The sequence below is a fragment of the Peromyscus maniculatus genome, chromosome 11 (assembly GCF_049852395.1).
Source record: "Peromyscus maniculatus bairdii isolate BWxNUB_F1_BW_parent chromosome 11, HU_Pman_BW_mat_3.1, whole genome shotgun sequence".
NCBI lineage: Eukaryota > Metazoa > Chordata > Mammalia > Rodentia > Cricetidae > Peromyscus > Peromyscus maniculatus.
In genome coordinates, this window is record NC_134862.1 from 40,936,297 (window position 1) to 40,952,724 (window position 16,428).

Below are 16,428 nucleotides of genomic sequence, written 5' to 3' on the forward strand. Positions count from 1 at the left end.
ATCACCTCCAAGCCTATTTCTTTAAAGAGCAGCTGAGTTGCTGATGCATGCTTTGACAGTGATCTTCAGCCAGGATGCAAGGTAATGCATTCCAGCTGTGCTTTAGAGTATGGAAATGTGGTTCTGACAGGGCAAGGAAGGGGCATGAGTACCCATCATCTGGATTCCCCTTTATGGAGACAAGCTGTTTGGCTTGGAAATAAAACTCAGTTAACACCAGAAAATCCACCAGTCCATTCAGCTAGTTCTAAATTCCACTTGTTTTGGGAAGGAAACTTAATGGCAGCTGGAGAAGGGGCTTAGAAGACAAATTTGAACAGAAGTCAAGGCAGGTAAAGAATGGGGCTTCCTGGAGGCTGGTAACACCCCTCCCCCTAACTTTAACTCACATGCTGCTGTTTTGGTTCCCTGTCTGTTTAGATGCTGACATCTCCTCAGCCACAGCAATGGAAACAAACTGTAAGGGGCATGATTTTCCCCAAGAAGGAGAGGAGAGAAACCACCTCCCATTTTGCATATAAGACAGCGATGTACCACTTCATCATGGCCTGTCTATGGCAGTTAACTGTCTGACTAGAACATGACTGCTGTCAGCTTAGAGCAGGGTTTTCTAAAGCGTCTAGCTGCTAATCCCAAAGGAAGCATTGCTCCTGGCAAGAGCACATTGCTGATTTGTGGTCTCTTCTCATCTAGTCCTTTTGGTCTCACTACTGTAGGGAGCGGAGGAAGCTTTGAGTGAAGGTATAAAACATGGATGAAGTCCTGAGTGAATGCGTACTGTTGACATGGGCATGGCCAGGTCAAGGACCAATGCCTCAGACCTGAGAGAATGGCAAAGCCTTCCCCATGCTGGTCAGACTTGGCACTGGCAAAGCCTTCCTCTAGTCTGAGTGTGAACGTTGACAGTGTGTGCACATCTAGGCTGTTTACAGCCTGAGACTACTGGCCTACAGATCCCTCCTACCTCCTCTCCCTGTGCTGTACAAGATAAACAGGCTGAGGTTTATTTCAAGTTGATGTCCTCCATCAGAGCTAGCACAACCTACGGGACCCTTGCTTTTCTGTACATGTATTTGTGCTTTTCTTCATTCCCTGGCCACCCCAGTCAGGTTTCTGGGACAGAGTTACTTGGGACAGGGTGAACTACCCTCTGGGAGGCCATCCACTCTACAGTTCAGGCCAGCTGAATTAGGTGGAACATGAGCCTAGGCTCAGGGATAAGCACATCACTCAAAATCAAAGAGAGATACTTCACGGTCTGAAAGAATAGAATGCAACTTACCTGACAGGAAGCCCCTCTCCATTGGATGTGGCCTATATGTAATGAAACTATATATACAGCTAGTACATTCAAGTCCCTTTGGGAAAAGCTGCAGGACAGGGAAGGGCCTTACCATATCTCCCATGTGGGGCTGGAATTCAAACTTCATAGGGGGGCAGAAAACATTGTTGTACATCTCCATGAGGCGCTGCTTGTCACTGGTGGCATCTAGGTTTTCTACTGCATTTTCAATAGCATCCAGACCCTCGTGTTTTGATTGTTCCAGATTTAATTCAGCAGACAAGAAAGTACGCAGGGCCCGGTTCAGGCTAGCATGGTAGCCTAGGTCACAACACTGCTGTGGGAAGAAGAAGGCATATAAGCATACCACAGGTATCCCAAGACCTGACAGAAAGGGAAGTGGTCTCTGGGGGTAGTTTTGACCTTATCAAGGTGCCTGATTGGCTGCAATAGGCAGGAAGTTGACATTATAATTTCCAAGACCTGGGGAAGATTTCTTAGTTCTTGCCTCCTAGTTCAGTGGTTAGGCATACCATGTAGAGCAGTGAGGTGGTTAGACAGAAGATCTGGAAGAACCCAGTGACAGGAGTTAACCAAGCGCTATTGCATAAAAATGGGAATGGCCAAGAGATAAAGAATTCTGTTCTATTTTCTGCACAGTCTGGGGATGTCATGACAACAAAACTCAACAATAATAATGCAGCCTGCCATGGCTTCTTGAGGGCTGCTATGGTTAGAAGTCACTACACAGCAAGCTTGCCAGGCCAATGCAGCATTCAGGACTCAAAAATCTGGAGTGCTGCCTTAGCAGCAAATTCACATACACTCAACTCTAGGTAGGTGGGGGATGGAGGGAGTGGAAGGTTGATGTGAGTCATGACATCAGCTTCCAGTGTTCCAGGACAGGTCTGAGCTGAAGAGAGCTAAACTAAAAAGTTCCAAAGCAAGTGTTACTGGGGAAACTCTTATCATGTCTCTGGTGTTCAGCAACGAAAATGAAAAGAGGAAAATGCTATGAAAGAGGCAATTGTAGGGGTTGGGGAATGTAGGTCAATTGAAAAGGGGCTTGTCTAGCATGCAGGAAGACTTAGGTTTGAATCCCAGCACTGCATAAACTGAGTGTGGTGGTACAGGCCTGTAACCTCAAGCACTCAGGAGGGGAAGGCAGCAGAAGAGGACCCTAAGTTCAAGGTCATCCTCAATCCTCAGCCAGTCTCTGTCTTTAAACAAACAACAAAACCCAGGGCCAGAGGGATAGTTCAGTGAGTCAAGTCCTTGTGGTGCAGATGAGAGGCCTTCCATTTGATGACAAACCCATGTAAAGGCTGGATGAGGTGCCTGTAACCCTCCCACTAGAGAGCTGGAGAACGGGCCTGGATGGTTAGCTGGCTAAGATGAACCTTCAGGAATCCTGCCTCAAAAAACAAGGTCAGGGCTTGAGAGATGGCTGCGTAGTTAAGAGTGCTTACTTCTCTTACAAAAGACCTGAGTTTGGCAGCTAGCACTCATGTCTGAAGCTCGTAACTGCTTATAACTCCAGATCCTGGAGATCCAACACTCTCTTCTGGACTCATGGGGACCTGCACTCATGTGCATATATTCATTACACACACACACACACACACACACACACACACACACACACACACACACACACAAAACAACAACAACAACAACAACAACAAATCAAAAACAGAAGACAGACTATGCTGAGAAGGAATGAGACTTGAAGTTGTCCTCTGGCCCCTCATACATGTGTATGCACCCTGACATATGTCACACACACACACACACACACACACACACACACACACTCAGAGGGAAAAAACACAACAGGAGAGGCAGAATCAAACACCCTTGGAAAAGCTACTCCTATCCCTACACCTGTTTCCTGGATAGCCCAGTGGTTTTCAAGCTATAGATCACAGCTCTGAAGTTCAGTGTCAGCACTTGGTCACCCTGGAGAAGGGGAGAGGAGGGCTTCTTAGGAGGTCTGGGGCTTTTATCTTTTCTTCAACCAAGACAGCTCTGCTCACTTTTCCATTTAATAAACTGGGATTCTATGTGTGCTCTGGTTTGAAGAATAAATTCTTAAGAAAAAGCTTGAAAAATCCTTGGATTAAATGTAATCCCCAAAACGCTTTTCAGCAGTGGCATTCTGTAACACCATGACAATACTCTGTACCCCTCCAAGACCCAGAGATCCAAATTCCTTGGCCATCAATTATCACCTCTATTATTTACACAGCTTTGATGTCCAGAGCCTGAGAGGAAATGTCAGAGAAAAATCTCTGGATAGAGTAAGGCCATCTGCCTGATTGTAATTTCACTGCATCAATAAGCATCAAATTAATTTCCCTAGCATTTCCTTCCTATCACGATCACTTCAGGAACAGCCACTATTGGGGAAGGAAAACCATGTGACAGCCGCCTCCTTCCAGGCGTCTGACAAGAAGCTCAGCACTGGAGCACACAGAGCTGAGCTCGGATGCAGTGCCAACAGACTCTCGCAGGTGCTTGGCTTCGGCCGACTAACAGCAGTGACAGCGTAACTATAGCCAGAGGATGGGAAACCATCAATTCAGTTGGAGGAAGAGCGAATGGAGTCTAGACAAAGGCGGCTGATTGGAGACTGCACGTGCAGGGCCCCGTCCTCCTCTAGGAGATGCTGTTGGACTAACCAGGCTTTTGAACCCGTGAATCCTCTTGCCTAGCTCTCTGTAGGGCCTCAGATGAACTCTACCTTACTGCTGGAGTGAACAAAAGTAACACTGCCAACAGTGTGTGGTGGGGGGCTGAGGGGAAATTAGGGGGAGGCAGGGATATTTTTGGAAACTTCACTCTCTTCTCCATTCTTACTATTTCTATCCTAATCCACACCAATTTTACAATAATGTTGTTTGCTTATTGTCATAATGTGACATAAATGTGACTTTATCATGCCCTCATTGAAGAACCTAAAATAGCTATCCCCGCCTAAGGTAAAATTCACCTCCAGTTTGTACATGTAAAGAATGCTTCTGTCCACTAAGGATGTTCACATGTTAGACAGTGAACTAAGTGTTATGTACATTCTTCATCTTAATCTTCACAATTACTCCCACTGAAGTCTGGAGTATCTTAGTTTTCCATACAAGGGAAGATGAAAACTCAGTGAAGTAACATAACTTGACCAAAGTTGAATGGGGAAAAACCAAAAACCAAAATCAAAACTGTAATTTCCATGCAGTCGATCTACTCAACATCGCCTCTCTTTATGCCCACCTTTGGCCTCTTCTGCCGAGTCCCAGTGACACACTCTCTGCATAGGACAGAGTGTTGTAAAAGCATAGGCCAAAGCGAGGGGGATACCAGCTTTGCAGATGGTTGTGTGGCAAAGAGACAATACACTTCACACTGTCTGGCAATGTGTAGACTCAAAACTAGCACCAATTACCAGCATCCCCCAATCTGCAGACCTCTCGCCTTCAGCTCCTGGCAGTTCTTTTCCCGAAGCATTACACTTCACTCTCACCTGCTAGAAATGGACTCAATCTTTAAGATCCGAATTAAATTCTCAGCCCGTGGGAAGCCAGCCAGCCCTGCATTCCTGGTCTCACTTGAACCCAACTGCATTGTTCCTCAGATGACCCTAATACACACAGTCATTCTGAGGCCCGCCATTTCGTATTACCCCAACCAGAATGCAGGTATCTTAGGATTTTCCAGTATCTTTCTCTTGTTTACAATTTTTCCTGTAAGGTCTTATTCACAAAAGACATTCAATAAAGTTGATTGATGGATGTCACAGGCAAAGATTCTAGCCTCTCAAGAAATCACTTAGATGGGCTGAGTATTACGATCAATCCACGTGAGTCTATTGAATGGGCAACAGAATTTATTCGCAGGAAGCACTGCTTCCTTTGGGCCATATAGCCCAGGGTCACAGGCGGAGCAAATACTACTACAGCTGAGTACTGACCCCCATGTTCTACTGTGTATAAGCTAAGAACTGCAGGGAGCTTTCCTAAGCTGGAGCACTGCCTCTGGGTGGCCCTTCTGTAGCTTCTTTGTGTCAGTGAGCCAGCATCAAATGTGCCCTCTGGTTCTGCCATGCCTTCAGTTAACCTAGGAGATGTGGGCAGAGCCCTGGCCATTTACACATTTCTTCCAAAAAGAAGCAGGATGTGGTAAGGTTAAATAATGAGATCTGACTATTTCCCGGGAGAATCCCAATGAGTAGAGGGGACACACAATTTTGTTTCTACTGGAAACAAAGCATGCTTTCCATTTTGATTTTGATGAGTTCCATGGCCATGTCAGGTTCCCTTAGCCATTTCCGTGTCACACAAATGCAACTCTCAGGAGAAATACAATTTTTATATAAAACTGACTAACAGACCATCCCAATGTGTGAACTTTAGTCCACAGCTCATTAGACCTTCAGCAGCTGCTGTTCTCCCTCTGAGAATCTAAGACTTAGAAGAGACAACGAGTGTTTCACAGCACCCTTCAAGTTCATGCAGAGGAGAAAGATAACATAGTGGGAAAACCAAGTTCTTTCACGTCCAATCTGGGTGCACTGGCATCGCAGACTTCCTATCCAGGTACCTGGCCCTCACAATACTCAGCTACCCATGATGACAATGACAATGCCGTGTACTTCATTTACCCATCTGTTCCTAGGCCAAGAGATAGGTGAGGACATTATACTCCAATGAGCCTCCAGTTCTCAGAAACTACCAAGTGAGATTAAAATGTCTTTTTTGCCTAGAGTCAAGTTTTTCCCAGTATGTGTATGATGTCTCATATGGATTCTTTTTTTTTTTTTTTTTTTTGGTTTTTTTTTTTTTTTTTTTGGTTTTTTTGAGACAGGGTTTCTCTGTGTAGCTTTGCGCCTTTCCTGGAGCTCACTTGGTAGCCCAGGCTGGCCTCGAACTCACAGAGATCCGCCTGGCTCTGCCTCCCGAGTGCTGGGATTAAAGGCGTGCGCCACCAACGCCCGGCCTCATATGGATTCTTATAGTCTGAATTTACATTAAATCTTTTATTATACTATACAAAGAAATTGGAGGCTAGTCCTTATGTCAGTTTAATGACATTGATTAAAATTAATCTTATTTATGCTTGGTGCCTTAAATACAGATTGAGTCAAACCCCTAGAAAGGAGGTAGAATGGTGGCATATGACATGTATAGCAATGGACTGGAATGACACTAATCCCATGTCTTGAAGCAACTTCTGGATACTGTTGAGATTATGATGCCAACACACCCAAGCTCCCTACTCACTCTTTGCTTTTTTGCTACAGAACAGTTTTGGTGCTTTTAATTGCATAGAACAGCATGAAAAAGGAAGAAACTACTGATAAAGGCAAACAATGTGGATGATGCTAAAACAAAAATCCTAGGTGAAAAAAAAATACAAAAACTATATTCTGGAGCCAGCAAGATGGCTCAGAGGGTAAAGACACTTGCTGTGCAAGCCTGATGACTTGAGATTGATTCCCAGAACCCATGTGTCCTGGTTTGTTTTAATTGTCAACTTGATGCAACCTAAATCCTCTGGGGAGAGAGTCTTAACAAGAAGTTATCTAGATCAAGTTGGTGTGTGGAGGATTATTTTGAGTGTTAACTGATGGAAAAAGACCTAGCCCATCGTAGGCAGCGCCATTCCCTCTACAGAGTCCTAAACTATAAATGAGAGAAGAAAGCTGCCTGAAAGCAAACAAATAAGCAAACAAGCAGCCAGGCAGGCAGCCAGGCAAGTGGGCAAGCAAGAATGTAATGTGACTAGCTATTTGAGTTCCTGCCTTGATTTCCCCAAAATGATGAACCATAACTTGAGGTTGTAATTAAACAAATGCTTTCTTTCTGAAGTTACTTTTTGCTAAGGTATTTTATCATAGCAACAGAAATGAAAAACACCACATAAAGGTAGGAGTAGAAAGAGAAAAATGCATCCACAAAGTTGTATCCTGGCCTCCACCCATACACTGTGGAATGTACATGTCCACACACACTCAAATAATAAATAAAATAAAAAATTATATTTTGTATAATCCTAGATTTATGACATTCTCCAACAGGCAACATTAGCTTAGGGGTGAAAGAGTTGGAAGAGTGATTACTTCTGAAGTAATGAGAATGTATCTTTCATATAGTCTGTCTCCTTGTGTTGCCTTGCTTTGAGACAGAGTCTCAGAGTCTAGGCTGCCCTTAATGCCCTTAATGCTTCCACATTCCAGGGCGGAGATTCCAGGTATGTGCTGCCATGGCTGGCTAATGGTACTTATTCTATGTCTTGATAAAAAATACAGGTTACAAGAATATGCAAATTTGTCAAAAACTCTTCAAACTGTAACAATCAAACCAATCAATCAACTTAATCATTAAAAGTAAATTACACATGAAAAGAACATTAAAGAGACAAAATTAAAAAGCAAATCTTGACTTCAGAGATCATTTTTCCCTCTTTTATAAACTATGTGCTCAGTTATGTATCATATCACTACTTAAGGTAAAGTAAGGCTTGGTTCCTGTCCTCTTGGATCTTAAAAGAGACATACAGTGACCTTCATTTAACCTTCAGCTCACAGTAAGAAATACAACACACACACCTACATAAAAATTTCAAAAAAAAATCTTAGCCATAATAATATTGTGATATGACATGATATTTTCTCCCCTACTTTAGTCTAATCATTTAAAATTAGTTAAATGTATAAAATTGATTTTATTTCTCCCTTACTGGATCATGGATCATGGTTTGAGAAAACTAGAGTGTGTGAATATGTCTTAGATAAACACAGTTACATTCTATTTGTACCACTGACAGTGAACACGCACACCTTGCCCCATAAATGGACTAAGTGGTTAGGGAGAACAGTAGGAGTAACAGCTTTTTAAGAAGAGTAACCTTCACCAGGAGTGGTGGCGGCGGCGCACGCCTTTAATCCCAGCACTTGGGAGGCAGAGGCAGGTGAATTTCTGTGAGTTCAAGGCCAGCCTGGTCTACAAACCAAGTTCTAGTACAGCCAGGGCTACACAGAGAAACAAAACAGAATAAAAAAGAATAACCTTCATTCCACAAAAATAAAAAACCAAACAACAAACAAAATAAGATATAGTCAAAACACAACCCAAACAAGCACAAGTTTACTCAGGGCCTGTAATGCTGCCACCCTGGACTTGTTCTCCACCTCTAAACCCATGGCCCTGTTGAGTAAGCATGACAAAGGCTGTCTTAGTTTCCAATGGCTCTTCAATCACATCCTATCAAAGTTAGGCTCTCAGCAGGCTATTTGTTTATTTTGAGGGGAAAAAAGTACAAAACAGCTTGTTTCTTGTATGGTTTTTAAAACACCTGCCCATGCCCGATGAAGGACCTATGCACTACAAAGGTTGTAACTCATACAGCAAGTCTCTTTTCTCCTGAAGTAAGCAATTTATTTAAACTGGTACACATATCCTCTGGAGGCAAAAGAAAGAGAACAAACCAGTAAAAGGGGTGCGATACCCTGACTGGCCTAATTTTAAAATCTTAATTATTTTACCAAATGTGAGATTTAAATAGTAGAAAGTGAGCATAAAAAGTGACTGTCTTCCTCGTGCTGAGAATGGGCCTCTACCAACAGTGAAGGAGAAGAATGAAAGGACTGGGTTAGGGTTTTGACCTCCACTGAAGGACAGTGTTCAGATTGGCATCAACAAGTGGAGAGAACAAAGAGGAGCCTGAACAGAGACCAGGGCTCCACTTACCAGCTGAGATGATGACATCTAAGGCCTTAGGAGGCCAAAAACCTACTTACTGATCAACACTCCCTGGCTGAAAGGAAACCAGTCTGTATTTTAGAAAAGATCCCCCCAGCAACCCTGATGTAGGCCAGATTTAAACAGTCCCGGTCTTTATTTTACTAGGGGTAGAGGGGTAGGAAATAAAGCAGTGTTCCAGAACAGTTCAACAGCAAGCCTAAGATGTGCTACCTAGTTATATAATAGTGAATCTGAGCCCAGATTCCCCACACGATGGAAAGCATAGCAGGTGTGCTTGTAAAGAAACCCAGGTAGAGAACCATGTGCAGTTTGGCCAGTCTTGCAAAGCTCAGCTGCTACTGCCAAGAACCCAAGGCAAACACCAGGTCTCAGGAAGAACACTGCTGATGTCCTAGAGACTGGACTGCGGATGCTCAATCAGCTGGCTCCAGACCCACGTGGGTGACTGGAAGGAGACACGAGAAAGGGTGTGCCTCTATAGCTTCATAGAAAACTGGCCCAGGAATTGGGCCCGATTGCAGTCTGAATGTGAGAGACATTTTAGGACACAGAGATCGAGGAGAAGCGGTAAGAAATCAAAGCAAAGATTAACCCATTAGGTCAAAGACAAATGGCTGTCCCCAGTGCCTACAAAACACACATGCAAACTAATCCCCTTCTCTCTCCCACTTTTGTGCCACCTCTCAAAAGAGAACGGGGCAGATATCAACAGCATCTGGATGCTACTAGACAGGACCCTAATCTGCAGCACAATGCAAACCCATAACCTTGGGCAAGTAGGTCTCTTAACTCTCTGGATCACAAATTAAGACAGCATCGTGTATCCACAGGGTGTTATGACAATGGAAGGAGAGAACATCAAGAAACATGAACTGATACATAAACACAAAGCAAGGCATGTTAACTCTTCTTGTCACTGCTTCTTTCTACAAGCTTCTGATGCAAGAGACCACTTCTTGACGAACAGAAGAGCACAGCAGTCACGGACATGGGTTGAGACCACTTTTTGACGAACGAGAGCACAGCAGTCACGACATGGGTTTAAGGAATCGGAATCTGGAGTAACCGTGTCTCAGCCCTTTACTGACTGGGTAAATCACTAAACTCTGTGAATGTCAGTCAACAGCTACAGACGGCATTGCTTCCCCCATGACAGCTCTGGGGAGTGAGTGGTACCAAGTGTCAAGTGCATCACCTTTACACAATGGATCATGACTACTCTCTTCAAATTGCTCTCACAATGGCCAAGGTGTCTGAACACAGAACGGGGAACAAGTGACCACGTTTCTGAAATGAGGTAAGAGATGCCCACAGCCTCCCACCCCAGCTTTAAGTACTTACATCGATAATATCGGACAGGTCATGGATGTAGTACTTGAAGACAGATGCATTGGTTGCTTCCAAAGCCAGTAAGTACTCATTCCGGGCTTTAATGGCCTTCAGCTTATTTTCTGTGTACTTGGCTTGTCGCTAAAAAGAAAACACAAGTGCACTTTTAGTTTTTTTTTTTTTAATTAAAAAATTTAAAATGTTTACTTATTTCATGTGATGTGGCATGTGTGTGTTTGTATGTGCACACATGCCTTTATGTTTTTGTGGAGATTGGAGGGCAACTTGTAGAAATCATTTCTCTCCTATCATGTGGGTTCCTGGGATTGAACTCAGGTTGTCAGGCTTAGTGGCCATCTTGCTGACCTATCACTATTCCTTTTTAAGAAAGGGATCGAAACTGTTCTGAGAGCTGAAGGATAACACATCAAGAGTCTCCACTTTGCTGCTACTCCCTGTGTGCATCTGCTTTAAGCTGGATTCTCATCTGACTAATGAGATGAATGTGCTCCAGATGTGTCCTCTACTTTGATTCTGTCTTCATGTACTCTTCTCCATCCTTGCTGCCACACTGGAGATGGACTTCCACCTCTCCCCCTGAACACTGGTATCTAAAGCCAAAACAGAGGTCTACAGTCTCCCCTATTTCTCAAAGGACATGTCCCTTGATTTCAAAAATGGTGGCGGTCCACAAAGCTTTCCTAGTGAGATCTGAGCTTGCTTTACCAAGCAGGGCTGCATTAGCAGATTGCTTGATCACATGGGTGGCTACCAGGTGATTGGAAAGGGTCTGCATTTGGCTGTGTCTTTTGCTCTTCCCCTTGGTATTCCTATAAAAGGCCCTTAGAAGAGACAGAAGGGGCTGGTGGATTATGATCCAGGCCCTTCTGAGGCTATCCTGTGTTTCCATCTGTTTCTCTCCCCTCTAGCCTTCTATCTAAATATTTCTCACTTCACCCTCCTCAAGAGTACCCTGGGGACAAAGTGAAAGGGGGCCTCCCATAGAAAATGAGCTGAGGAAGGTGACTACTGATTCTTGTCAATATATTTGAAGTTAAAGTCTGAGAGTTCAGATGCCTAGGTTTTTCCAATAGCTAGGATGCATGCGGCAAGACACAGAAGGACTCTTTGTTCATTAGGCACTAAAGGAACCCAGGGCTGCTTTGTTTAGCTCTTCATGACAGCTACTGGGAAATTACCATCAACCTTGCCTTCTGAACATCCCTTTCTGTCTCTATAGTTGCCAGAGCACATATACCTTCTCCTTCATCTTCTCAATCTTCTTCACTGAGCTCCTCCGGACATGTTTCTCCTCAATGCGGACATTGGCAGTGGAGTCAGGGGAGCGCGGGGTCTGCCGGTCCTCTTGCTTCACTGATTTACCAATTTGCTTCTCTTCCTGCTTCTCTGCTTCCTTCAGTTTGCTCTGAGCGCTGATACTGTCGGCATTGTACATGTGATATGTTTTCATGACCTGCAAGACATTCCCCACCCAGAGGTAAAGCCAATGGTGTCAACTCGCTTTTACAGACTAACAGACTCAGTCGGGCCTCTCCTACATGAAACAATCAACGTTCACATTCTTCTAGGGGGAAATCCAGAAGTGTCTGGTTCAGCACATGTCTATTAAGGACTACATGTAAGTATAGGCTAGGTTACTGCAATGATTCCATATTAACTCTATTAGTGTTTTTACTTTTATTCATATTATCTGTAAGCATGACCTTTATATTGGCTCAATAATTTCTACTGCTGAGTAACCTCATTATACTAAGTAAAGCAGGAAATAAGAACACCTCTTTCAGACCCTAAGGGCAAAAGGCAACATGACCAAAGGAGCAGTCTACATTTTTATAACTTTCAAATATACAGTAAGGAAGAGGAAAAGGCTCCAAAGTTCTGGTCTGCTTCATCTCCATTGGACGCTTGCTCTCACAGAAACGCATCAATAGAGGCTACCATTTACTGAGTACTTAATATATGTTCAGCTTTGTGCCAAGTGCCCCCCCCCCTGTCAGTTTCATTCATGTAGTAATTCTATACCCTAGACAATGTCCTGTGAAGGCCGTAGACTTGCACAATTCAGATAAGAGGCTGGGAAAGAAGAAAGTTCATATCAAGTGTAACTGGGATTGGCCACAGCAGAAAGTTAACATAAAGAGGGGGACATCGGTCAGGTGTGGTGGCACATGTCTTTAATTCCTGCACTCCAGAAGTTGTGCAGGAAGATTTCAGTGAGTTCAAGACCAGTCTGGTCCACGAAGTAAGCTCCAGCATAGCCAAGACTACATAGACCTTGCCTTAAAAAAAATGGGGGGTGGGAGTGGGGAGGATGTAATTTTCAAATTTTCCAAAAGAGCTATTGTCCAGGAATTGAATACTATTTCTTAGCAAGAAGGTCAGGAAGACAGAATCTCAGCTAATTTTCAGCCCTCCCAAACATATTACTTCCAGCCACACAGGGGCCGACCCCACTCTGTAGGAAATTTCTGTTTCCACACAGGCAGCTTCCAAATTAAAACACTTGATAACAAATCAAGCAATTGGAAATTCATGAGTGCTGAAACTTTGATGCCATGAGGTTTCTTTGAAGAGGAGGAATAGAAAGTCTAGGAGGAGGGTGTACTTTTGTGGCTGACAACAGAAAAGCATTATTGAAAAATAATCTCTAGCATTCAGGTTACATTGTGTGCCAGTTTTATGTGTGCCACTTGACTTAATCCTCACAATAACTCTATGAAAGACGTTAGTATTTGTACTTCTAAAGATAAGGAAGTAGGTCTCAATGACATTACCTATGGCACCCTAAGTCTTACAGTTAGTAAATGGCAGAGCCAGACTTCAAAGCTAGGTCTATCTAACTCCAAAGTCCACCTCTTACCCACTAAGTAACAGTGACTGTCCTCTGGTTAGGACTGTAGTTGAACTCGCTGGGAGGAAAGATAGAGACAGCTGAGGGAATCCTAAAGAAAGAAACTGATCTCCTTAGGAACGAACCTGCCCAACTGAGAGCGTACCTCAATCGGGGGCTGTTTTAGACCCCAAGTAACAACTGGCAACGTCTGGAAATATTTTTGATTTTAATAACTTACAGGTTGCTAGTATGTAGAGATAGGGATATATGGAAAGTCCATAACAAAAAAGTGTCTGTTTTGGAATGTCAGTGGTGCTGAGGCTGGGGAATCCTGAGACCTTGCAGGTGTACTTAGGATCATCTGGAGTTGTAAGACTGAATAAAGCATATAGAGGTACAGTGCAGTCTCAATTATGTCTCATTTTAGATAGAGTAATTTAAATATTCACCTTACTCCAAACCTGATATCATTTCCTGGAAGTACCACCCTGCTTATACTCTGTATGCCAACAACTAATGGCATTAAGGAGGCTTTTCTAGGAAGTTTGACTAGATCACTGTTTTTCCTGGTTAAAGGTAAGAAAGGCATCTGCTATCTTGTCTGAGGAAGGACAGACGAGGGGCTCCTGTTCCTGTTTCTTTTTTTCACTTGAATGTGGTTAAGGAATTCAAGCACTAGAGGAAAGCATTATAACAGTCATTTTTTTTTTTCTTTTTGTGTGTGTGTGGGGTGGTGGTTTCAAGGAAGAAACTCTATGAAGCAGTTCTGGCTGTCCTGGAACTCACTCTGTAGCCCAGGCTGGCCTCGAACTCACAGAGATCCGTCTGCCTCTGCCTTCTGAGTGCTGGGATTAAAGGTGTGCACCACCAATGTCCAGTGTTACAAGTACTTTTTAAAACAGTGAATTTTTATTTTATGTAGTACAGGATGGAAGAAACATGGCAAATGCACCTGGGAAATGAAAGCACTCAAAGAACTGTCACTAGGTAACAATGAATAAAACAACTTCTATTGTTCCTTGCCCTTCAAGAATGTAAATAAAGCTCTCATTGCAAGAAAATAAAACATCACCCAATCTAAGAAATTAGATTCTTAAAGATAGCATTACTTTTTCTTTGCATTCTCTTCCATAGTTGGGAAATGTCATATATGCTCACTTTAAAATATGAGCAAGCAGTCAGGCATGATGGCACCTGCCTTTAGTCTCAGTACTCAGGAGGTAGAAGCAGGTGGATCTCTGGCCTCGAGGCTAGCCTGGTCTACAGAGAGAGTTCTGGGACAGCCAGGGCTACAAAGAAACTCTGTCTATAAAGCCTATATACATATGTGGAGGTTCCCAATGTTTTCTAGAATAAGCAAGATCAAAATAGGCAATTTACAAGAAACATGGTATAGAGAGAAGAAAAGGCTGAAAAATTTATCAATAAGAGCCCCAGAGAGATGAATGAGAATGGAAAAGATACAGCACCGTGAAATAAGACCTCAGTGAAGGGAGTTAGGGAGAATATAGGGTAAGAAAAACCTAAGAGTACTTGTCAACTGGCAGTTAAGATTCAATTCTTGTACCTCTCTGAGGAGCATGACCCGTTCCCTCCCCTCCAGACATGTAAAAGTCACCTCATTTACTTACTCATCCCTCCCCCAACACTAAAATGAAATGCCTCGAGTTGAGCATTGTCTCTTACTCGTCTTTGTATCCCTAGTGCCTACTGATAGTGTCGAACAGACACACAATAAAAGGGACTGCTAGCTGACAGTGTTTCCAGGGAACAGGTGCTGCATGTCAATTTAAAGCAGCTCTGCACCCAGCTGCTGCACCAAGTCAAGGAGACAAACCAAGGGACTCGGGTAGACAGAAGCCTAAAACCTCGGGGATAAAGACAGTCCCAGAGTGCCCCACTACCTCTTCTCTCTCTCTCTCTTTCAAGTTAGCGTTTCCTTGGCTCTTCAGAGTCAATCCATGTGGCTTCCCTGCCTCCATATACACTCTTTCCTGTGGGGGCTTCCTGGGACTTTCCAGACACAGCCTCTCTACAGTTGAGGCAGACAATCCCAGAGTGCTTTGGGAGCACTGCACTCTGACTTCAAAGGCATTCCTACAACATCAGAAAGAAAATGAAAACCACTTTACCATGGCTTATAAACTAGCCCGTTCACTGTGATGAAGAGGGGATAATGGACCGGCATACACATGTGCAAGACTCACTGGGACTGCTCTCTGAAGGAACAGCTGTGGGGAACTCCCCCGGCACAAAATGCTAAGTCAGGGAAATCAAAGCCCCTTGAAGCAGAAGAGGAAGGTGCAGAGGAGCAGCTGGCTACTTCTGGTGGGGTTCTGGATCTCTTGTTCAAAGGCATCTTTATTTAGAACTATCTGGGTTCTGCCCCTTGGGTCATCAGAAAGTACTTAGATTATCAACCCTTGAGTAACTGGTCCCCTCAAAAGAAGTATCCATGGGTGTTAGGAGCAGTTACAGAAGAGCACTGAGAAATATAGAGCGTTTCTTAATATGTTGATCTCTTTTTTCCAGTGCCACATGAATCACAAATAATTTCTGTTGCTGACAGGATCAGTGAAAGCAGAGATCCTTTCCTGTTTTCTTATGTAGAGCAAATAAGGGAAATACTCTTAGAAGAAACTCTCCCTGTTCCCTTCCTAACACTCGAAGAGTTTGTGTACAGCAAACAGCTTTCCAAAGCCAGCATGCAGTAGTATCAACTTCCTCCTCGAGGAAACCACTATCTCATGCAGGGTGACTAACATCCTGCTTGCCTCGAGACTACCAATTCAGCACTAAAAATATGTCCCAGGAAACTGTGTATCCCTGGCTGGTCTGTAACTCACTATGTAGATCAGGCTGGCCTTGAACTCAACAGATCCACTGGCTTCTTTTTCCAAGTGCTGAATTAAAGGTGTCTGACCACATCTGGCTCTCTCTTCATGAGAACTAGGCTAATCAGCAAAAAGGGATGGATAGTCACCCTAATCTCAGGGCTATTTCAGAGCAGTCCTAAACTTATCTTACCCTACATAAGCAACAACGATTAATACCATCCTACAACTTTTCTAATGACCTATATAAAATCTTCAAACTCACTTGATTCTTAACTATAGTATAATATTTTGAAAATATGAATTCCTTGATCACTGACAGCCCCATGGCATGCAGGTGTCAGAGCATAGTGTTTGCTGCTGCTTCTGGGGGAG

General features: G+C 43.6%; 1 protein-coding gene across 30 annotated transcripts in view; it reads right to left on the reverse strand.

The window, feature by feature from the left end:
- Srgap2 (SLIT-ROBO Rho GTPase activating protein 2) overlaps positions 1-16,428 on the reverse strand; it is a 220,056-nt gene that overhangs the window by 50,547 nt on the left and 153,081 nt on the right. For 17 of the 30 annotated variants that reach the window (XR_013043233.1, XR_013043235.1, XR_013043238.1 and 14 more), the window contains 3 exons: positions 11,624-11,839; positions 10,378-10,506; positions 1,395-1,619 (listed from right to left, as the gene is read on the reverse strand). Coding sequence is in view for 17 of the 30 variants with exons in the window: in XM_042258093.2 (XP_042114027.1) it covers positions 1,395-1,619; positions 10,378-10,506; positions 11,624-11,839 (570 nt within the window). In the remaining 13 variants the exon portion in view is untranslated. The remainder of the gene's footprint in view (positions 1-1,394; positions 1,620-10,377; positions 10,507-11,623; positions 11,840-16,428) is intronic. The other 13 variants (XR_013043236.1, XR_013043240.1, XR_013043244.1 and 10 more) reach the window with 1 other exon arrangement.